General features: G+C 39.4%; 1 protein-coding gene across 1 annotated transcript in view; it reads right to left on the bottom strand.

The window, feature by feature from the left end:
* Positions 1–1,137: 1,137 nt before the first annotated feature.
* The window catches only part of LOC141166907 (zinc metalloproteinase-disintegrin-like VLAIP-B), a 47,008-nt gene continuing 24,361 nt past the window's right edge, over positions 1,138–23,784 (bottom strand). The window contains exons 6-25 of the mRNA XM_073654083.1: positions 22,458–22,632; positions 21,321–21,383; positions 19,695–19,766; positions 19,307–19,476; positions 19,050–19,134; positions 17,823–17,953; positions 17,431–17,608; positions 15,317–15,406; positions 14,792–14,987; positions 13,863–13,965; positions 13,091–13,235; positions 11,325–11,405; positions 9,432–9,507; positions 9,064–9,157; positions 6,854–6,941; positions 5,891–5,959; positions 5,120–5,161; positions 4,634–4,666; positions 4,455–4,529; positions 1,138–1,669 (exon numbers count right to left, since the gene is read on the bottom strand). Of these exons, the coding sequence (XP_073510184.1) occupies positions 1,643–1,669; positions 4,455–4,529; positions 4,634–4,666; positions 5,120–5,161; positions 5,891–5,959; positions 6,854–6,941; positions 9,064–9,157; positions 9,432–9,507; positions 11,325–11,405; positions 13,091–13,235; positions 13,863–13,965; positions 14,792–14,987; positions 15,317–15,406; positions 17,431–17,608; positions 17,823–17,953; positions 19,050–19,134; positions 19,307–19,476; positions 19,695–19,766; positions 21,321–21,383; positions 22,458–22,632 (1,993 nt within the window). The 3' untranslated portion in view covers positions 1,138–1,642. The remainder of the gene's footprint in view (positions 1,670–4,454; positions 4,530–4,633; positions 4,667–5,119; positions 5,162–5,890; positions 5,960–6,853; positions 6,942–9,063; positions 9,158–9,431; positions 9,508–11,324; positions 11,406–13,090; positions 13,236–13,862; positions 13,966–14,791; positions 14,988–15,316; positions 15,407–17,430; positions 17,609–17,822; positions 17,954–19,049; positions 19,135–19,306; positions 19,477–19,694; positions 19,767–21,320; positions 21,384–22,457; positions 22,633–23,784) is intronic.

Below are 23,784 nucleotides of genomic sequence, written 5' to 3'. Positions count from 1 at the left end.
TTTTTTACATATTGAATCAAAGGAATTTTATTCTTTAAAATAATATCATTATATATTAACCTAGAGCCGAATTTTTTTTTATTAGCCATAGTGGATAAGAAAAGTGTTTTTCTTTTTTTACGGAGGATTTGGCATAATTAGACGTTACATGTGCAGCCCATTAATTTCACTGAAAAGGGTGTACTACACCATTTCCCCTCTGGAGGCACTGCTGAGAATCTTAACAGTTACTGTCAGGATCCCTAAACATTTTATATCTGATCATCGGGGGTCTCCTCTCTGTATAAATGCAGCCAATGATTTTATTATTATTAACTATTTAACAAAAACATTCAAGTTGATGGAATCCGTTTATTCTGTTTTAGGTACCAATTGAAGAAATTGGATCATAAACTATTTCATCTTAAATTTTATTAATCTTGAGGTCAGCTGTGAGCCTGGTCAACTGATTTTGCCTGAGAGAGTTGCCATTAGTTGCTCGTTTTTTTCTGTAGTGGCTTAGCTTCGCTCTTCTGGCACATGGACTACACAGAGGGATTCTTAGCTGAGCACCCTGTCGACGTGTCCTAAAATAAGACAAATTGTAAGGGACTGACAAGATGACAACCCTTTAAATAGAACCTTTGACTTGCTCAAAACATAGAGTTAAATATCCTGTAAGAATCCCTGTGCTCCCCTGATTCTGCCACTCTTTTCCATTTTATGCTGTATCGCTCCATTGCAGAGATATTCACATTTGTTTCTTTTGGAGCGCAGTATTTGAAATCTCTGCTTTGCAGACCAACTGGGCGTTTCTTCTCTGGGGACAAACGCTTTCACTCCTCCCTTTCAGATGATAGACTGCTAAATCAACTGCTAAGCTGTGATTGGCAGCATTTAGAAGCGTGGGGTAAAAACACACCCTTAGAGAAGATGCTGAAGAAACACCGAGTTGGATTGCAAAGCAGAGATTTCACATTCTGAGCTCCAGAAAAAAAAAATCTCAATATGAGGAGAGAAGTGGAGTGATTTTTTTTTTAACAAGGCATGTAAATACATTTTTTTTTAGTAAGTGACAGGGCTTTTTTTTAAGGAGTAACTAAAAAGCATTGACTATTGAGTACATAAGCAAACACACAAATCATTTTCTTGCTCAGATATTTTGCATCAGTTACTTTATCTTGTACAGTAAAAATGTGCTTTTCAGTAAAAAAAATAAAAATAAAACTCCAATATATTTACAATCCTGAAAATATCTGTAAATCAGTGGTAAAAATGCAGCAACTTTCGATTAGTCTTTAGTTTCAGTTGTATGCAGAAGACGTAGGGTGTAGTAAAATCAGTGAGCCCCTGCCTTCTTCTGATGTCCCTTCATCACTAGACCTTCATTCATGATGTCTGATATCCCTTCATCGCCAGCCCTACATAAAAAGGGCAGGAGTGTAGCTATAGGAGATTTGATGGCATCAGTTGGGTGTAATAAGTGAGGGGCCTTGTAAACCACATTTACAGCTTTTTCTCCATCCTTTTCGCACGGTGCAATTAGGACTATTGCAGTCATTGAGGAAAACATATAAAAAAGATACAAATAACATAAAAATACAAACATCATACAAAAGATCTCCTATAGAAGGGGTCCACCTCTCTCCCCGCATCATTCATATTAATTCTTGACCGGAGGTTTCAGTGCCTGAAATTATAATAGAAATGACACAATCTACAATATTAATTATACTACTTTAATGTACAGTTTGCGATGAGCGACGACTTTTGCAACCTCCACCGATTCTTTGAATAAAGTGCCCGTGGCGCTAATAAAGTGCAGAGCGACTTTATCTTCCCCTGTCAGGTCCACTTGGCTTTTTCTAGTGGCTTCACTAGTGGCCATTGATTCTAATGGAACGTCCACCGAGTGGCGCTGACACTTTGCTCTAGTTATAAGATCCCTGCGGTCAGACAGTGATGGCATATCCTAGTTGTTTAATGTATTGATGAGACATCCCCTTTAAAGTGCAACTCCAAGGTGACACTACTTTTATCCCTTCCCACCGTGGCCAATTTTAGTTTTTTCTCTTAACTTTTTTCCTTCCCTTCCTCCAAAAGCAATAACTTTTTATTTTTCCCCATCTTCATAGCCGTATGAAGGCTTGTTTTTTGTGGGACAAGTTTTAGTTTTAAATGACACCATTCATTTTACCATATAAAAGTCTTGAAAAACAGGCAAAAAAAATCCAAATTGAATGATGTGGTGGAAAAAACACAATTTCGCAATTCTTTTTTGGGTTCTCTTTTTTTTTGGTGTTCCCTGTGATTCTTCAGATCAGTACAAGTACTGCATTAAACTTGTCTAGATTTTTTTTTTTTCTTATACTTTAGTAGCTAAAAAATTCAGAACTTTTTGCTTTGTGTTTCCATTGTCTGAGACCCGTAACTTTTTAACTTTTGCGCTGATGTATGAGATTTTTTTGTGTTCAAAACTGTTTTTTTATTTGTAGGGGCCATACACTATTTTGATAGTTTTATTACCCTTTTGGGAGATGCAACACCCAAAAAACAGCAATGCCGATTTAGATTTTTATTTTTGCTTTCCAGTGTCCAGGGTTGGGATTTGAACTTTTTTACTTTTTACATGCTTCAATAGTCTCCATAGGAGATTGGAAGCCGATCGCTTGTGCTACACATAGCAGGGCTTCAGCCCTGCTATGCGTAGCAGAAATGCTCATCTGCTATGAATGCTGGCCAGTGGGTGGTCCTCATAGCAGATCGGCTATGACAACCACAGGGGTCTCCTGCAGACCCCGGGTTATAATGCCATCCCATTGGGGCCCTGCGATCATTGATAGGGGAGTCAATGGGCAGAGCTAGTGACGCAGCTGTCATCTGCCTGAAACAATGCAAGCTCAGCGCCAGAGCCCACAACAAAGAGTGGGAGGCGACCTATGACTTATAGAAACGTCATAGGTCATAAAGAAATTGATAGATTGGACTTTTGAGGATGTGGCAACATGAAGTATGTTTATATTTTTAATTTCTTTTTAAACTGGTAAAAAGTGGGATTCTTTAAACTTTATTTTTTTTTTACTTTTATGTTACTTTTTTTTTTTTTTTTTTTTTTTTGAGTACTCGTTGGGACTTGAACCTGCAAACAAAAATTGACATAGGAAATTTAGTGGTTAAACAGAAACAAACAGTTAGTTCTGATTGCGGCTGTTGGAGCAAAGAGCCCTAGGGAATGGAACAGGGCTCTGTTCCTTTGTCCTCTCCATACACGTCATACATGTGTGGCAGATGTTAGGAAGGGCTGGAAAAATGTTCAGAGAAATGTCTGCCTAACAATTCCCTAATAAACTTTTTAATAACAGATTCAGGGAAAATATATATTTTTGTACCGTGTTAGCCAGTAAATCGAAAAATATTTAGATTTGAGAGTCCTCCTTAGCTTTTAATGGCTAACTGAAAAGATGGTAACAAGTTGCAAGCTTTCGAGACTACTCAGGCCTCTTCATCAGGCATAGGACTACAAGATCCCAGGTACTTTCAGCTGTATCACATCTAATGTAGTGTACTTAATTATATGTACCAAGTGTCCAGCTGGGGACCTGTATGTAGGGGAGACAAGGCAAAAACTTAGGACAAGGATGAATCATCATCGCCACACAATAAAAGAAAAAAGAATAGATCTGCCTGTGGCCAAGCATTTTTGTTTCCCTGATCACATCATCACAGACATGAAATTATTGGTATTAAAAGGTAATTTCAAATCTCAGAAAGGCAGAAACGTTTGGGAATATAAACTCATGGTGACCTTTGACGCCTTCAGAGCAGGAATGAATGTGTCGCAAGGATTTATGTAATTCTACATCAACTAAGGAATGTGGTCCTCAGAACTGTGGGGGTCATCACAACCCTGGACCAGACCTCAGTCACAGGACAATAAAACTTTCACACTCCTTATCTATGAACTGCTAAAATATTTACAGCCAGAACTGTGTATCTCTCTCCCATAGTAATAGCTCTGCTTTATGTCACCTATCTCATCTATTGCATTATTTCTATGTCCTATTGTGTATAAATATGTGACTCTTCAGATTTTGTGTTATACTATGCCTGATGAAGAGACCCGAGTAGTCTCGAAAGCTTGCAACCGGTTACCATCTTTTCAGTTAGCCATTAAAAGGTATCAACCACTGAGGACTCTCAAATCTAAATATTTTTTTAATAACAGATTTTAATTTAAGTAGGGCTTAGTTTTTTTTTTTTATTTAAAGGTGTTCTTAAGGACTACAAAATTGAAGGACTTTCTTTAGGATAAACTATTAATATCAGGTCATGGGGGTCAGATATATTACACCCTTACAGATCACCTGATTAAAAGGACCACAGCGCCATACATCTTGCAATGGTTGTGCCTGGTATTGCACTGAGCTACTACATGATACATAAGCGCCATTGAGTGAGGTATGGAGAACTCATACCTTGGGTGGAGGAGTGGGCAGAGGAGGCTTAGTGCTTGGGACAGGTGGTGGAGCATTAGTTGGCCTCTGTAATGCCTGAAACAAAGCAACAATATCATTAATATCTACGGTAGCTGCTACACTTCGGCATGGTCAAGCACACAACATCTCATGTAGACTAATGTAATTTTGTTTCTTACCGGAGATTTTTTTGTGAACTCAACTGAAGGGGGCTATAAAGAAAAGAAATAAAATACATATGTATAAGTAAAAATACTTATGAATATTTTTTTTTTGCCCATTCACTTTTATCTAATCTCTTTGGATTTTAATAATAATGTTTACGCTCCCCGATTACTAGAGATGAGCAAATAGAGTTGAAGCAAATAGAATTCTCTACAAATTTCACAAAAACAAATTAAATAAGTGGTTTGGCCACAATCTAAATTTTTTTTTTTATTCTATCCACTCTCAATCCTGAAACATTAATTCATGTGGTTGAAGGCAACTCTCTCCATTAGGAACATTTCCCAAATAGGAGACCGAACACAAAAAACCTTTCCTCTTAATGATGCCCGACTCTTCATTTCCAAAGTAAAAAATATAAAAGATCAAGAGGAAAGTTCTCTACAAAATTTTCTCAATAAGTCCTTTTTCTAATAATGCGTATGCCATTGCGTCTTTACCGTAGAGAACTGTGGACCTTTATATCCATCTCGACTTGCCAGCTGTAGAAGAAAAAAAAAAAGTTATCAATATCAATGGTCCTAAAATGAATTAACAGCTCAATTAAAAGAATAGTTATTTTATTTACTGAAACCACTGATGAATACAAGGTCTGTATCCACTTTACTTGAAGGGGTTGTTCCAAGGTTTCAGGATTGGTGGGGGACCTGGTAGCGGAACCCCTAGTGATTGGCAAGATACTATCCATCCTGTGGATAGATGATATCTTACCAACCTGGTACAACCCCTTTAATCCTGAATATATACAAAACACATACTCTTCCAAGTTCGCGTTGGCCCAGTAGAGGACCATAGCCATCAGGAGTGAGCTCAGATTGGTAGATGCAGCTACAGTAGACATAAGTGGTTCAATGGAAGTCAACTCTAAAGCAAATTTAGGATTTTAATGTGATGGCCAATAGTTTGGAAAAGCCATAACTGCATCACCAGCTTGGTTTCTACCTCAAAGACTTCATGAATCACACATTGCCTATGCTTAACTTGGGTCATCAATGTAAAACCCAGGAAAACCCTTTTAATCCACAATCAACGTCTTGTGTGGATGTACGTTTGCTCTTTATAGACAAAGGCTGGTCCCTCAAGACCTTTTTTTTCTCTACTTAGACCTCCTCATCTGAGGGCTCCTGCTCCCCAGTGTGAACACTTACTTCACTATGCTACACTATGACCCACTGACTCCATATTCAAAGTTCTAAAGGAAAAATAAGTACCTGTGACACTTGTGGTTTCTTTGCCTTTACAGGTGGAGGTGGAGGTGGATACACATTTTTAGTGCTTAGCTGTTCAGAGAAAAGAAAAAAAGACAACATTTTTTATATCCTTCAAATTTAGGAGTGTAACTATAATAGGTGTCTCTGAAGACCAATACTATTAAAAAGCCATGATAGTTGAAGGGCCTATTGGATATATCATATTTTTTTGTTCTCTGTGCTGTGATGTTTGCTAATGGCCTTAGTCCATGGACCTTATTTATGGCAGAAGAATGCTACTCTGCATCAAAAGTGGTACAAATGGGACTACTAACAAAAATGACATTTCATACTTTTCATTTTTCCAAAAACTAATTTAGGAAACCAATGTTAAGATGATATGAAAAAAAAAAAAATAGAAACAGCATAAATTCTAATACCAATCTATTATTGATACTTGTAGAAACAGTTTCTTAGATTGACATTACTATGAAGTGAGCAGCAGCACTCAACGTCAGTAGGCAGCAGCAAAAGTAAATACTTGGACACATGAAATGGAGATCAAACCCGATGATACTAATGTGAAATATTGGTAGTTAGGTAAATATATTTTTGGCACTTGTTGGCTGTGCTCTCTTTTATCATATGACGACTTATCAATAAAACTCACATCTTAGCTGCAAGTTTATCGACTGCCATCGTTCTTTTATCTTTATTGGTAGTGTGACCACATCTCGGAGTACATAGGACTTAGGAAAGCTGAAGGGGTTCTGCCGGTTAAATATAAGGATGGGAGGTCTTACAACAATTGCTTTGAGGACACCTTCTAAATAAACTTTTAATGCGTCTATATAATGATGAGCTGGGGCACAGAATTCCCGTTACCTATAATTTTGTAAATTGATAACATTTGAGCGTCCAACTGGGATGGAAAAATAAACCCTATGGTTCCATCATCTGATCTGTATCCCCAGTTTCTCTTACCTCTGGGGTTGACACGTTGGAGTCAGACTTCATTTGAGCTTGATGGAAGGATGGATTTGTGGCACCACTTACTCGGACTGTAGACCCCCTGGATAAAATGACCCATGAAAATGGAATTAGAAACAGAATCTGTAGGTAATAAATCCTATCTAGTCAACTGGTGCCATTAAAAAGACTATTCTAGTCTTAAAGAGAGTGTGTAGTGTCCCAAATTTAAAAAGCAGGTAATACTACATAGTGCGCAGGACAGCTGGCGAGAAAAGCATCCGACCATCCAACTCCCAGGAAGTATTGTGCAATTAGGCAACTATGTACCCAGCATGAAGCAGCGCCCCTCCATGCCCAATGTGGAGGAGAAAGGCGATTCACAACCCCTAATAGCACATCCTACGTCAGATGTGGGTGTATGGAACTGAATCCGCTCCACACATGGCGGGTGCCAGGTGTGTTATACAGCTTTTACCTGCCTCTAACAGCAGTGTCCAGAACTCGCTCCGATCACTGCTTTTTAACCATTTAGACACAGCTGTCAATGTCTTATAGATGCATGTAAATGGCTTGTAACCAGCCTGCTCTTATGATCTATACAATTATAGAAGTAAATCATACTGTAAAAAAAAAGTAAAGTGCTAAATTGTGGGGTTTTTTTGGTTATGTCGAACCCCATAAAAATTTGATTAAAAAATGATAACACGTATTTGCTGTAAATAGCAATAACATTTACAGCCTGTCACACAAAAAAGAAATCCCTCTCCCAACTCGATGGAAAAATAAAAAGTTATGGGTAATGGTAAAACAACCCACATTTTTTTTTTTTAATTTCTTAGGTCTGTTAATCACAAATATACTGTATATAAAAAAACTATACAAATTTGGTTATTACCGTAATCGTATTGACCTGAGAATTCATGTAACAAGGTCATTTTAACTCTACAATGAACACAAAAACTAAACCCAAAGAACAATGGCTGAATTGCATTTATTTCACCATTTCATCTTAATTAGCATTTATTTCCCATTACATGATAAAATGAATGCTGTCATTAAAAACTACCACTTGTCTCGCAAAAAAAACCCCAAAAAACACCAATCAATCATAGGCTATGTGGGTGGAAAAAAAATGCTATAGCTCTTGGAAGAAGGGGAGGAAAAAATTAAATGAGAATTCAAAAATGGAAAATTGGCCAAGGCGGGAATGGGTTAAGAATCCCATAAGTAAGGGATAACACAGTGGTGACTCTAAATCCCACCGTAGATTTTTTTCCTAGTTCTTTAGTGATGGGGACATCTTTGCACCCTAATGTCTTAAGCTGCAGAATATAACCAATGTCCTTGAGTGTAGAAGTCATTCAGACTTTGCTTGTCTGGCCATATAGATTTTCACCTCTCGTTTCGAGAACAGCAGAAAACAGTGGGCCGGCATGAATGACCATAGTATAGCACTATAATTCCAGAGAAGCAAACAACCCTTTAAACCTTTTGATCATAGGTGATGTATCTTTAATATTTACTATATATACCCAGGTGGAACACTGCCCCAGTACCCCCTGACTAAGCTGCACACGAAACGCGCGTTGGGGTACTGGACTGTGTGATTCAGCACTATGGCACATGGTTTGTATTGATTGAGACTGTAATTAACTCTATTGCTTTTACTTATGGTTAACTATTGTGGCTAAGGGGTAATGATGTATATATGGCAAGCCTAAATATTATGGCAACATTGTTAACATCTGCAGTGTGGCACTGCTCTATTTAGAGATGTTAAGTGTGGTGTTGTCTATCTGTAGCTTTAATCTATATACCTGGATCCATATGTAGTCCTTGCATTTATATGTAGCCCTTATCTGTATATTCCTATATATTTATGTGCCACTGTATTAACTAGTATAATATCTGTGACAACTACTTATAACAACTCTAACCACACTGCCCTTCTAGTTTTTTATTAGGATTTTTTTAGGGACTGTTTTATGTTTTTTTGTCCATTTTTTGTGTGTAATAATAAAGATTAAAACTTTTGAGATAATTTAATTGTGGTTTATATGTCTCTGGTTCTACTGTGGTGGTAATGGTTTGCATATGATACATATTTTTGGTACCCCCAAGATTTACAAATATTCTAATTTACATTAAAATGGGTCTATATATCCTTGACTTTGTATTAACCCTTTAAACCCCACTGGTAATGGCAGCACAGCCCATCATACCTCTTTGCACATCTCTTTCGGAACACGAGCATAAGGATAAGTCCAGCCAAAAGAAGAAGGGCGAGAAGGATGACCACCACAATGATGACAATGTCTGAAACAACAGGAGAAATATTGAAAACCGTCAGAGTGATATTAGACTTCGGCTTCCTAATTTGTGAAACTTTTAGAGGGTTATATTGATTCTTCATCATCACAATAAATTCCGATATTATGTCGACCCCATCTTACAACGCAGGGGTGTAGCTACTGAGGGCTCGGAGGTTAAAGAGGAGTTTCCCACATGGCTGAACATTTATCATATTTTAGACTTCTTATGGAAAGCCTCAGAAAAATTATATCCTAAAGGGATTGTTATAAATACTTACTTGTTTCTGAGACAACGTCACAGTTCGGCATTGCCCATCCTTCTTGGCACTGACATTGTAGCTCATGGTCACAAACCTGAAGGAAAGCAAACATCTTCTCAATCTAGTCTGATGTATACACATATACATATCCTGTCCATACAGCTAGGAATTGTTTTTCGACCAAGTGACATCTTTGTGCCCATGAAATATCACAGGATTGCGTTAATGTTTGACTATACAATATAAGATTTGATAATAGTAAAGGTCCTGTGCACATTAGATAAAAAGTGACACTACCCAATGATTTTAGCTGGATCAACCAACCTTCCGATATGCAGGGGACCCTCCCCAGAATCATGATTAAGGGGAGATGGGGATCGGGCATGTGGGATTTCAACCCACATTCCTTTCGTTCTCAGGGAAAATAAGCTGCTGCAATAGAGCACCTTAAAAAGGACCTACAGTAAAAGAAAAGAAGTGGCCAAATCTGGATCTTATTTTATTCCACGGTTTGAGTACTCCATTTTTTTAAAGAACAGACAGAAATATAGGCCTTTTATTTGGTTAGACAAATGTGCTATTTTTATGGTCTTTACCAAGCGGGCATTGCTTACAGAGCAGCCTAAAGACACATCCCTTATGAATCCTGTGAGCAATTCCTCTTTGGTAAAGACCATAATTGGGGAACCTAATAAAAAGGCACATGGAACTAATGGTGGACATAAAATAGACCAAAAAAACAAAAGAGCCAAAGTTGTCGTCATAGATGTAATGGTAAAATGGAATCAAAATCCAAAAAGCCATCTTTAAGAAGGGACAGGTGACCCGCATACTGCACATTGATGCATGGTTTAGTTATAACTTGGGAACAGAACACTAAATTTGACACCTATTCAGCTGTGACCTCCTGTGGTGAACAGGTAATTGAAGTAAGTTATCTGCTGAAGAACAGCCAAGAAGTCTGGGCTCAGTGTATACAAGAGGGTGTGAAGCAACAAATCTATCACCTCTGGAGGAAACTCGTTTGGTCTTCAAAGGAATTATAGCAGACTTTGTGGAGCCAGATTCAAGTTATGAATATTGTTTTTTTTGTGAACGGCATAGGTCCTACACTTATGGGAGACATATGTTTGGCGTTGTAACGAATTGGAGAACATAATGCATTTACTTACATCAATGGGCAGTCGCCCCATCAACTCTAAATTAATATCGGACAGATAGAAAACGATATGTTTGCCATGTTTACCATCTATGGAAAGCTAAAATCATGATCGGAAATATGGCATTAATATCTCCCGCCTAGGACCTCCAGGTTGGGAGATATGCTGAAAATTGTGGATCCCTAGCCGCATCCCATTGACCAGCACCAATCTCGGGAGAAGCAAAAATAAAATAAGAGCAAGAACAGGGCACCTCCAACCTTGTGACAGGGCAGGTGGCTGTCTCTCCCGATCCCCCCCATGCACCTGAGCGTTCAGCTAAACCAAGCGTTCATGCGTTTTCATCGTAGACAGCCACTAACATACACCTCTGCCCATGACTAATCTCACCAGAAGACAAAAGAATTCAGGTTGCATCATATTTTGGGTGAGAATTTTAAGCCCCCCTAAACACATCAAATATTGGGCAGGTTCAGCCAGCTTTCATCTAATGGGTCTGGGGACCTTTAGAGCGACTGTCCATCCCTGGTTACACTTGTCACCTTCTTTTTGGGTGGTGAAAAATCAATGCAGGACCTTCCTCTATAGATAAAGTTTGAGGAACTGACCCATGCATCGAGGAAAGGGCTTGCAGGGGATAACAAATATTAGACTCTTATGTCCTGGGTGGCAAAACCCAACACCACAATGGAGGACCCATTTTATTATTTGCTATGAAGCCCCCTCTTTTCTATTGATTATCTGCACTTACCCCATGTCCAGGGCATCTAGCAGAGCAGTTTTCTGACCGGTAGGCACTGTCGATGGTGATACATTTCCCGTCAGCGCAGACCTGGAAGAACAGAACAGACAGATAATTGTCATTGCCCTGTAAGAGTACATGTGAGATCCTGAGCAAGGATATCCTAGAAGGGTTCTTGTGGCCAAAAATAATATTACAGATAATTTTCTTTATTTAACCGACAGATGGAATCAGCCTATAACAGCAGTGACTGGAGCTCGCTTTAAAAAGGACCTGCCGCCAATCAGGTAATCCAGTGTTAGTGACACATGCGGATGTAGCAGGCGTCCCTACTGATCCCCTGACCCGCCTACATCCGCATGCATCAAAAACACTGGATTATCTTATTGGCGGCAGGTCCCTTTAAAAGCCCTCGTCTCCGTGCTAATGCCAACCCCTTATGGAGGCAACATATTGAAACACGCGTTGGGGTGGGCTCTACACTGCTCTATGAGATAATGTATTAGATACATGAAAGCAGCATGAGCCCATGTGCTTGCTAAAATATTTTCACTGCAGATCATGAGTCTGTGGGATTTGATTTATAGTATTGTATATTTTACATGTGACTTTATCCTTACACCTTCTATATAATATAATGATATATCCACACTGATTGATTATAGCTGCAGGTGTTCATGACTGTATTCGAGCCATTGGGTTTTTGCTAGACTTTCATTTCTCATGATAGCCATTTGTTACTTGCCCACTATACATTGATTTCGTACATGTTCTTACATGGCTTTATAGATTGATTGTATATACATTTCTTTTTGTCTATTTAGCATCTCCATAGCTTTGTCATGATGGTTACATATTGAATGAGCCAATATTATATCACCTTTACAATCTTGATGGTGATTTTTCATTTAATGCATAATATTGTATATGCATCATTATCTTACAACTTGTATCAATGTTTTTTATTACGTTTTTTTTAACTGAGTGTGCGCCTGTCTGTCTCCAGCCACATACCTGCTTGTTGATCAAAATAAAGATTTTTGATATTTTATATATTTACTTGATGTATTGGCCCCTTTTCTTCAGAGCTTCGCTTGTTGGTTTTTATAAATCACTGAATGGGTTAACAGGCATCCTTACAATTTTTTGTGCATTATTACTCTTATGCAACATTGTTATTATTATAATAATGTTATTATTATATGTATTACCATTGCACATTCAATATAACATTAACCCTCAAAGTAACCACTGAAGGATGAAAAAACTTCGGCTCAGTTGGAATTGGAATTTTTCCCCCCTATTTTTCACTAACATTATATATATATTATGTAAAATTGATGATTGCATTTAAAACTACAACTCACAAAAACAATGCTCATGTGGCTATGTTGTTGGAAAAATAATGCATCTTGGAATTCGAGAAGGAGAAAAAAGAAAAGTGCAACTGTGAAAATTGTCCGCAGCGGGAAGGGGTCAATACGGATTTTAATTTTGAGGACCTGACCTGTTTGTAAGTAATAAGGACAGTCAATTTCTTTCAATGAATAGTGTAATGCTTCATTTCTCCTGCGGGAGTGCTGTAAGGCTATTCAATACTTGCTGCCAGATTAAGAAAGTTTACAGCTGATCGCTGTGATCGACCATTCTACCCAAGAGGGATTGTGATGTGTAGAATCCCCTTACAGAAAATCAATTATCTAGTCTACAACAAGTAATTGAAATGAAAACTAATAACAGTGTTAAGCTTCTTCAATTTCATGTCTTGCACTTACTTTTCCTTCCCCACATTTTGTACCATTTTGAACCATCCCATCATCAACAAGTACTCCCCGACATCTTGTAAACTTGGCGACAGAACCGTAAATGCTCGGACTCTCATTACCTCCAAAGCAGAAGAGCACTCCGCACTTAGTGTCACTGTATAAAACAGATGTTACATTAGTACTTTATTTCACGCTCTCGATTGTTACTTTTACATATTGTTAGAACTCTCCTGTTAGGTTTTTTTAGTTTGCTGGTCACATGACCATTTTTGCCTATTTAATCCGGCTCCGCCCTCCTGGTCTTGCTGGACTTCATTGTATTTACTACTCTTGAGCTAGCTTGGTGCTCTGTTGCCGTTCTCTGTTAGTTTTGCTAGGTCTTCTGACCTCTATGCTTTTTGTTGTGTGTTTGTCTTTGACTGCTACTATTTCTGCTAGGAGGTGTCCAACTTATCCCAGTCCCTAGTTCTTATAGGGATCCCTCCCTCACATCTATAGGTCTTCGTTCAGACTAGCCGAGGACTTTAGCGGGTCTGATCGCAGGATCAGGTTCCCCGTTACATCGTAGGGATCTAGTTTAGTTCTATTGTAGGGACAGTTCTCCTGTCTTTCCTTAGTCCCTGTAGCAGATCATAACACATATTACACTCTTGTCTGATGAGCCATAGTATCTTATAATGATTTCTATTGGTGAGGGTCCTTTTCCTAAAACACAATTATCTCTACAACTATCTACTGTACTGTGGCCTTGAGTAGAAAGGTTCTGGGGCTTTGTTCTCACCTTTTCGCACATGCAATATAATTGTTGTTCACCTTCTTGCAGAACCCGTAGTGGACACCCCTTTGATTAATATCAAAACAACTTTCTTCTCCAACCACTGCACCTATAAATAAAGGGAATCCGGATAAAGATGTGGTACATGTGCCGGAGGGAAAAAGTTTCTCCTTGTGGAGAACACCCAGTTCACTTAAGGAAATTGCCCTTTGTAGAAACTCGTGTTGGTAAATGGCGGTGCAGGTTTGGCTGACAAGGCTATTTAAAGGGTTCATATTGACTTTTAGGATTGATACTTTCCATAAATGGCACAAGAGACTCTGTTCTCTTCCTCGGTGAAGACAAGGGTTTGACTATATAGGGGAGTAGAGGTTGCAGTTGCACCCAGATCCTGGGAGACTAGTGGGCCTAAAAGGTGCCTTTGATCCACATAAGAATACCAGTACTATTAAAGACCCATGAGAGTTCTGGGTCCATCAGTTTCAAGATTTATCTCTGGAAGATAAGGCTTCTTGTGAACAAAATGTATCTTAGGCGCCCATACTAGCTCTTTTGGAACGTCTTGGGGCTAACAGAAAATATGGAGATGTTCTGGACTCTCTAAAGAGTTATCTCCATGGACGCCACAAAAAAAAAAAAAAAAAAAAAAAAAAGCACTTCTCTAAAAGTTTTATCAAGTTGAGGGAGGTAATGAGTTTTGAGGGGATGTGGATGGGCTTGGCCTAGGGGTTTAAGAAAGGAGTGGCCACTACAATCTTTGCATGGGTTGACAAGCATGATCCTAGGCAAGTCTATATTTATTGGCAATTTTTGACAGAAAGCAAGAAAGCAGCCATATTTCTCCTAGACAACGTATGAACTACATGAAGGGCGAAGTCTAAAGCAACCTAAAATCTGATATGTATAAATAGTACTGATCTTTAGGGTTCACTCACTTGCTCCCCATATCCGAGTGCACTGGCTTTCCAGAATTGGGCACAGACCATTATAACAGATCCCTTGGCCATCATTGCATGGGTATCCATTGTATATAAAGCGATCTTGGGTACATTGTGCGGATTTTCCGTCGCACATATCGGACAGGTCACAGTCATCTTTGGCGGGCCGACACACAGTACCTGCTTTCTTAATCTGCCAAGAAACAACTGTCAACCCGGGAACACAGTGATGAATTAAGTACATTTACACAATTTTGCAACCATGCAAATTAATTCATCCATGGAGTATGGAGGTCAAGCCTCAACCATCCCGTCATGGAAATTCTTATCCCAATTATCCCAGGTACCACTGCGATTTGCAGTGCTCCAAAGTGTAAAGCCCTTTATGCTGTACATAGTACATACCTCTTCCCCATTCATCAGACAAACAGTAGGTATATAAAGAGTAGCCCCCATTCCCTTCTGTAGCCATGAAGTAGAATAGGAAAATAAAGTATCTCCAATATACAAAGTTTCACTCACCTTACACTTATAGCAGCATTCGCCATCTGCACACTCGGCCTTAGCCTTGAACTTACATGTGGCGGCCTCACAACAAGGATTGGTGCATTCCTGCAAAATAGGAAAGAAACCTTGAAAGCTATTATTTATTATTTCAGTAGCTTTATTAGTAAGTTTACAACAATTAGTATTAGGTCTTCATTTTGCATGGGCTGGGAAAAAGTATGGTGGCAGTTATCCCCATCGCAACGCACGTCACTCATCGAAAACCAGTTTATGAAGTGGGTTCAGGAAGCGTGTCAGTGGACATCCACCTCTAATTGCAGTGCTCCAAGCTATCTGCTGTTTAACCCCTTAAAGGCGACCTTTTACTAGATTTTTTCAATTAAACTGAGTAACTCATTCAATTGCCGCTGCTCCACTGTTACTGGAACAGTTTTTCTTTTTCTTCTGTTCCCCTCCGCTCCAAAGTTATACCAATCAGTAATAAAGATACAAATTTTCCTTTCATACATCTAGGGGTGTACAGTGGAACTCTTTGTTTTGATTGGCTGAGGCAGAAGAGAAAAAGCAAAATCCCAGAGACAGAAGTTCTACGTTATAAGCCCAATTGGTTGAAGGAAAGATTTACATCTTTTTTACAAGTGGACATAACTTTGCAATGGAGGTTGTAGGGATTCACTCTCTCTGGTATGCATTAGGCCTTAGTTAGCATTCACCCAGGCAATGCAGCTTTGGTCCAAACACATGCATTTTTAATTGCTTTCCACAGAACCAAAAAAATCATACACCTAAATTCCTCGCCTTGTCCAGGTGCTAACTAACAGTATAGACCCTGGCTACCCATACACAGCTGAGCTAGCCCCAGTTCGGTCAAACAAAACTGCTATTGTCCATAGTAACCACTGATATTTGCAGTTTGGTGCCCATGCTCTCTGAAGACTCTTCTCAAACACATTGTGTGCTTCTCTCAACTTCCAAGACACATCCAGTCTGCTCAGCCTCCCCAGCAGACCGATTCAGATGAACACCTAGCCTGTTTATATGCAGAGTTAGCTAGGTGTACAAATCAAAGCCTGCAGAGCTAGGAATTAACTCTAGCCTACCTGACATTGCTACAAGAGACACTCATGCTGCACTCTCATGCTCCGCTCAGTCTCTCCTGGATTCACGGCTGAGCGGTCGCATCATGCCACCGCTCAGCCATGCAATCCAGATGAAGTAGGGTTGGCCTCTTCCTGGGACAAATGGATTGTCGTCGGAAGGGTGAAGAATATGGTGTTTTATTATTTTAATTTTACAGTAATAAATGGGTAAAATAGAGTGGGGACTGTTTATTTCAAATAAAGGATTTTTGTATGTGTGTTTTCTTCAATTAAAAGACTTTTTCTTGTGTTTGTGCCTTTATTACTTTTGATTACAGGGTTAGTTATGGGTGCGTCTTCTCAACACCTCTCCATTACTAACCTGTGGGCTTGATGTCAGCTGACATTACAAAGCTGACATCAACCCCACAAATATTACCACACTTGCCACCACACCAGGTAAAGTGCAAGGCAAAGCACCAGAATTAGCGCATCTAAGAGATGAGCCTTTTATGGGGCGGCTGCCGGCTGCTATTTTTAGGCTGGGGAGGGCCATTATCAAGGCCCCTTCCCAGTCTGAGGACACCAGCCCCTAAGCTGTCTGCATTAGCTTGGCCAGTTGTCAAAAAAATGGAGGGGAACCCAAGAGTTTTTTTTAAATTATTTATTTAAATAATTTTAAAAAAACAGCATGGGACCCCTCTATTTTTGATAACCAGCCAATATAAAGCTGACAGCTGGGGGCTGCATCTCGCAGCGTTCAGCCTTCCTTGCGCTGATTAACAAAACTAGAGAAGACCGCACGTTTTGTTTTTTGCTTTTACACAGTGTGTCCCGGCCAATCTCAAACCCCCAATACTTGTCATGGCTGTAAGTGAGTCAGAAGTACCCACACCGGCAAGCCTTGTTGATTGGCTGTGCTAAAGCCTTTCAAACTTTGATTGTGCTGCCAAACCCGATCAGCAGCACGGACTTCCTGGAGGAGTCAGTGTTCGGGGTCCGTGCAAACCATTAATTAATTAATATAAAATTTTAAGAATGCTCAGTTACCTGCACGGTGCCACAGTCACATTCTTCTCCCATCTCTATGAATTTATTTCCGCACACCGAGGGGGATAAAACATTTAGTTTTGATGGTTTATCTTTCAAGCACTGCGGCATTTTGTCAAAAATGAACTCCTGGAAGTTGGTCAGACTGCAGGAACTAAATAGGTACGGAGTGTTATAGCTGTAAGGGAAGACAAAAAATAAAATTAGGTAGAGAAAAAAAAAAGAATGTGGTGCCAACATACAATTCTGTATCCATTAGGAAAGGGGCTTCCTCCATGTGTCTACTATTCGAGTGATTATCTGGCTCTTTGCCTCCAATTAGTGCAAGTTGTAGCTTAGCTCAAGTGGTGTGCACTTGCTCTGTACTCTAAACTTCCAGCTAGTTTCTTCACCTGAGAGTTGGTGACATGATGCAGGAATCTGCAGAGCAGGAACATGCGCTGGTGTCATGACTCATTCCAAAGTTGTGTCCCATCTCATGAGCAATTGTGGCCCCCACGGAAATGGCCTGCTTACTGTGGTCCTATGGAAAGAAGTGCATTAAAATAATTGAATAGAGAGCGATTTTGATGGTATTAGGTTTACCTGTTACTATAAGGCCAAGTTCACACATCCAGTATTTGGTCAGTATTTGACATCAGTATTTGTAAGCCAAAATCAGGAGTAGAACAATCAGAGGAAAAGTGTAACAAACACGTCACCATTTCTGCATTTTTCACCCACTTCTGGTTTTGGCTTATAAATACTGATGTAAAATACTGAATGTGTGAATGTGGTCTAAAGGTTGCAGACAAAATTGATTTCGGTCATCTGTAGCTTCCTTGTGAGTTTCACCGTATAGACTAACAGCAGAGTCATCTTTTTATTATTATAGGGAAGGAGAAATTAATGATTAATGTATTGCTGGAGGTAATGCAGGATTGTAACACTTGAGGTTAAGTTCACGGGGATGGAAATGCAGCATTTCGCACAGAAAACCTCTAGACGAGTACAACGCGTTCCAAAATATAATGCAAATGCAATTGTTGTCCGATTTTCAAATTTTATTGGACAAACCTCCCAATGATAACAGTAATTTTTCCAGGATAGGAATATGATCGCTGCACAGGGTGACAGGCCCCGTGTAGGGACGTCAGGGAGCTCAGGGTTACACAGGGCAAGTTTCAGGGGTTGTCGCTAATCTTTCTCTAGTGCCAGTGCTCCCCTTCCCATCCGGCCCGCCATGCCCAGTCTGGCTTCTTTGGTGGAGCGTGACATAGTCTTCATGAATATCTGGGCCTACTGCAGCCAGATGTTTTAGTAGTCACACATGCCAACATGACATCGTTGGGAGTCGGAAGAACAGAGAGCAGCAGTAAACCGGGGATGCCTTGCATACGAATGGCAGAAGATTGGTATGATGAGAATACTGAATTACAGGAAGTGTGTGCCACCAATATGGCCACCCACAGGAAGGTTCTTAAAAGTAAAACATAAGTAGCTACAACATATTCAAAAAAGCACAAAAGGAAGTATTTTCCCATCTATGGTCTGATCTATGAAGCTGGCTCTAATTTGAGAAGATGTAAAATTGATAGGATAAATCCACTAAGGGAGAGGGGCGACAATACACAGCTCACCTGAATGACGCCAGTGGAGTGGCTCTGGCTGCACATGGTGCCCACAAATGCCAGCCCAACTGTACTGCCATCAAAATCAGTGTTCCTGTGAAAAGAACAATTTACTGGTGACCTTTTAGTTTTACGGATATTGAAATCTGTTGCTTAGTCATAAAATATATAAAAAAAAAACTTAGAGTTTAAAAAGTTTGATGTTAGAGATGCTAAAATAGCAGCTACAGAGAATATAAACTGACATGGAAGATGAAGAGTCTTACGTTATGAACTGGGCATTGTCATGAGCTTGTCTTGGCAGAAGGTTGGTTTTCCTCCAGCTGGAGAAGAGATCAAGGTTTACCGCAGCCGAGGTGGACACATTAATCTGGTCCTTGTTCTCCCAGATTTCCAAGCCGATCAGTGCCAAAAAGACGGTTAAGGGTTTGTAGACCTTGAAGAAGACATGTTTTATCATAGTTATGTCCAAAACCGATTGGAAAAACAACTGGGTACAATAAGGTGCTTAAATGAACCACTTTTTCAATGAGTTCCACTGCAGAAATGCCCAGTGGATCTAGCCCTTTGTGGTTCTGGGTGTCTAAATCAATCTGAAATTGTGTAAAGAAATTATCAGATTAAATTAGACCACAGGTTTTTCCATATACTCACCACATTGGCATAATTAATCATTTCAAATACCCTCTGTTTAATGGCTTCAGTGCTGCGGTTATACTTCGTAAACTAAAATGATTGAAAAAACAACATTAGTATGATATTTTCAAGTACATTGCTACATATTTTATCCTTTACATGAGTAATATTACACATTAAAGACTTCAATACTGAAATTTAGTACATGCTCAAGGAACATGCTCTAGAGGAGCATCTTGACATAAAGGTTTGTCCCATCCATGTATCACAGAATAGGTTATGTTTAGTGCTCCCTGCTAACCTCACTTATCCTAAGAATGGGAGTATTAAAGTCATCATCCAAGCAAAATAAAACATTACCCAAGGGACGAGATACATAAAATATAACCAACTACCATGACCCTTGTGGGTCCAGCGCAGACAGCTCCATGGTCAGAGACAGGAAGCAGTGTCACCATTCCATCGGACCACTATAGCCTGTGATTGGCTTCAGCGGTCAGTTGACTTTGGGCAGTGTGTCATCATAATATATCCAGTCACCAAACACAGGCTGCAGTGGTCTAATTACCGGAGGAATGGTAACCTTACCATCTCCTGCCTCTCCGCAGACAATCGGATCTACCTTCGCTGGATCCAGGAGGGTACCGATAGGGGAGTATGGCTGTGTTTGTCATCTTTTAAATACTACGGTTCCATGGGTAAAGTTTTATTTTGCCTGGATAACCCCTTTGAGTGTCCTGTTGGAATGGAATGATGGCTGCTCCAATTTTTGTCAATGGGACTCGGGAGCTAGATGATCACAGTAATTGGCTATCTCCCACAGTCTTGATGAAGATTCTATCCATTCAGTTATGTCCAACCCTTGAATACTCTGTAGAGCAGTCCTCCTGTTTTCCACAGCTTCTTTCAATTGCTTGATGTTCATTCCTGTGTCATGCTTGAGGACATCCAGTTAACGGACCTTTGGTCCCCTGTTCTTTTTACCACTGACCATTCCGAGTAGCATCTCCCTTTCTAGTGAATTTGCTCCCATCACTTATCCAAAATAGGTCAGTTTCTGTCTGGTGATCTTACCTTCCATTGACATCTCTCGGCTTATAGGATCAAGAACATTTTTGTCGGTAATCCTAGCTCTCCATGGATATGTAGAATTCTTTTCCATCACCACAGCATTGATTTTTCTTCCATCTGCTTTAATGAAAGTCTCACAGCCCTATGTCACAATTGGTAACAAAATGGCAGTGATCAGTCTTTGTTTGACGGTGACTGAACTGTCCTTGAACTTCCATATTTGGTCCATGTTCACCTTGGCTGGATGCTCCAGTGCTAATCGATGCTTGATCGCTGCTGTCAAACCACCACTGGGATTGATGAGGGACCCAAGATAAACAAAACTGTTGATCACTTCTATATTATTCATGGTTAGTGCTCAGACAGTCCTACAGAATGATTGGAGCAGAGGAGCACAAGTCATTCCATTCCAATGGAATTCTCAGGAACAGTGGGACCCCATGTGATCAGCAAACTATCACCCATCTTGTGGATAGTTGATAACTTGCTATCACGGGAATAACTTTATTGAAATTCCAGTCTATACACATTACTGGTACGTTATATGCACATGCTACTGCTTATTATACTTACCATGGTTTTATCCGTCACTATGTATAGCTGGACATATTTCTGAGATTTTAGAAAGTTCTGTTTCTGGAAAAAATAAAACGGAAAGTGAAATATAAAAGACACATTTATTCCAAGCAGAAATATCAAAGGGGCTTGTTAGTATTCATAGTATAAGGTTGCTCTTATCTTATTTCTCTTGTATTATAGAATTGGTGTAATTTATTTTTTATTCCTTTAATTATTAATAATATTCAAGAAAATCACAAAGAATTAAATCCTATAATTGGTCACATGGCAGGAGATCACTACATATATATTTATATAGCTCCTATTCTGCATCCATGGATAAACCAAAAATATGTAATTAACAAATGGGAATGTGCCATAAACTGAAAGAATTTTATGATGAGAAGAATTGGCAATGCCTAAGATAGACACGTGCAGCACAAGAGGAGTCATGGATTTATAGAACTGGTGAGGGACATCTACAGCATTATGGACATTTTAAGGTAATGGTGTTCAACAAGGAAAAAGGGCAAAATTTTGCCTGACTCCCTGTTAACATGCAAATTTAGCTCAGAAGAATGGACATACATGTTTTTTTCTACAGAGAAAAAAGGCTTTCAGCTAGGTAAGGAGCCTTTAATTTCTCTCAGGGAAGCTGATACGATCAGATAAGATAAAAATGCAATTCAGTTTGGGTGTAGTCCTCCAATTATACTCATATTGATAACAGTCAAAGGCAATACTATAGCACTTTAAAATTTCACTGCAAAAAAGTTAAAATGTCTCACTGAAACCTTTGAAAGTTAAGTTCCAAATATACATTAGAATATGTCAACTTAACCTGCTGATATTGACGGGTTCAGTCAATGGAGTACCTGACTCTCATCCAACATATGATGTTGTGGTAGATAAGGATACGGCATGTTGGATTTCGGATTGCCAATCATTTTGTTTTCTAAGAGGTAAGCCGCCACCAGAAGAGTCAGACAGCGGCTCTCTCAGAGAAGACAGGAGTGCTCGGCAGAGTGACTGCTGCGGTGTTTGGGAGAGAGACGGGCAGGACAGTTGTTGGCTGAAAGATCAGTCCAACTATGTTTCGGCCAAAAGATATATAAAGTGTATGAACATACAGCCAAAATTTCACTATCTTACCTCAGAATTGCCAGATCGCGAGGATTTGTAGGTTCTTCCTTCTGTCCATGTACTATTTACCACCCCACAGGTTAGTGGAGTGCCTTCTTTGTCCTCAAATATGGCGTGATCTCCTTCATCTGTCTGATTCAGAGGCTCTATCAAGAATCTGCGGTTTCGGGTGTGGATGAGACCACTGCCAAAAGGAATAAAAAAATGTCCTCCACTATAATTACCATTGAAACTTCTCCAAGAGTGACAACCTCCAGAAATAATTTGCCCAAATATTTATATCTGAATTATACCATATAATGCTTCCATACAGTAGGGTATTAATCCTGGAGGACCTGACAGCTGATTAATGCTGCCTGAACCATGAGTCCGTCTCCGTCATTTCAATCACGCATGACAGATTTCCTTTCATTTCAATTTTCATCTACTCCCTCAGGCAACCCTGATAACACCGATACTGGTTTTTCAGTACCTGTAAAATCAGGACGTGTGAAGAGGGCCTTAGGTAAGAGCAGATAGGCTAATTGCATATACCCAAAAGACGAGACTCCCGAATGTGGAGATCACCACTTTTCACAGTCGCCTGGTCTCGTTGCGGTTAGCGTGAGTCAGCGACTTTGATGAGCGTTGACGTCTCTAAAGTTACTGCTCATCACAATCTCTAGATTGAGCCGGATAGAGGGAATGTCGGGGGAAGCACTGGACTATATCGGACCTGCATGGTACCTTTTTTTTTTTTTTTATAATAAATTGATCCACGAGAAACAGGGTCTTGTTTTTATTTTTCTCTTTTAATGTTTTTTAGGTTTCCATTTGTGAACTATGTCAAATTCCCTGGACTACGTTGGATTCCCTGGACTAAGTGGGACTTGCATAGGTTTCAATAAATTGGTGAACCAGGGAAAGTGTACATTTTTTGTATATGAATCCATTTACGCAGGGAAATAATGTGGCCATTACTGGAAATAAATGCTGTACAGTTGCGTCCATCATAACCTTTCCGCATGGCTCTACATTTCCAGAGATGTGTTGTATGAGATGGATTAATTAAGAAAGGACAAACTTAATATTGTGATACTCTGTTGTAAGATGATTACACTTTACATTACATTAGATATCAAAAATGTCTAGAAATTATTAGTGGAAGTGCCATATTTGATATGTAAACGTTTCTCAGGAGTAAAGGTATTCCTGAGAAAAAGAGAAGCATTCCATACAAAGTACTAAATATTCATCTTTATTCACATCTCTCTAATAAAAAAACAGAACATTGAAAAACAAAAAAATAAAAAAGCAGTAATGCCTCAAGAGGGCACTGTGGCAGTACATGTAATTA

Source organism: Phyllobates terribilis, unplaced genomic scaffold, assembly GCF_046119375.1.
Source record: "Phyllobates terribilis strain yellow unplaced genomic scaffold, ASM4611937v1 Scaffold_11__3_contigs__length_659146591, whole genome shotgun sequence".
NCBI lineage: Eukaryota > Metazoa > Chordata > Amphibia > Anura > Dendrobatidae > Phyllobates > Phyllobates terribilis.
Note: the sequence above shows the minus strand (reverse complement) of the source record. Positions and strands in the feature narration are given on the sequence as shown.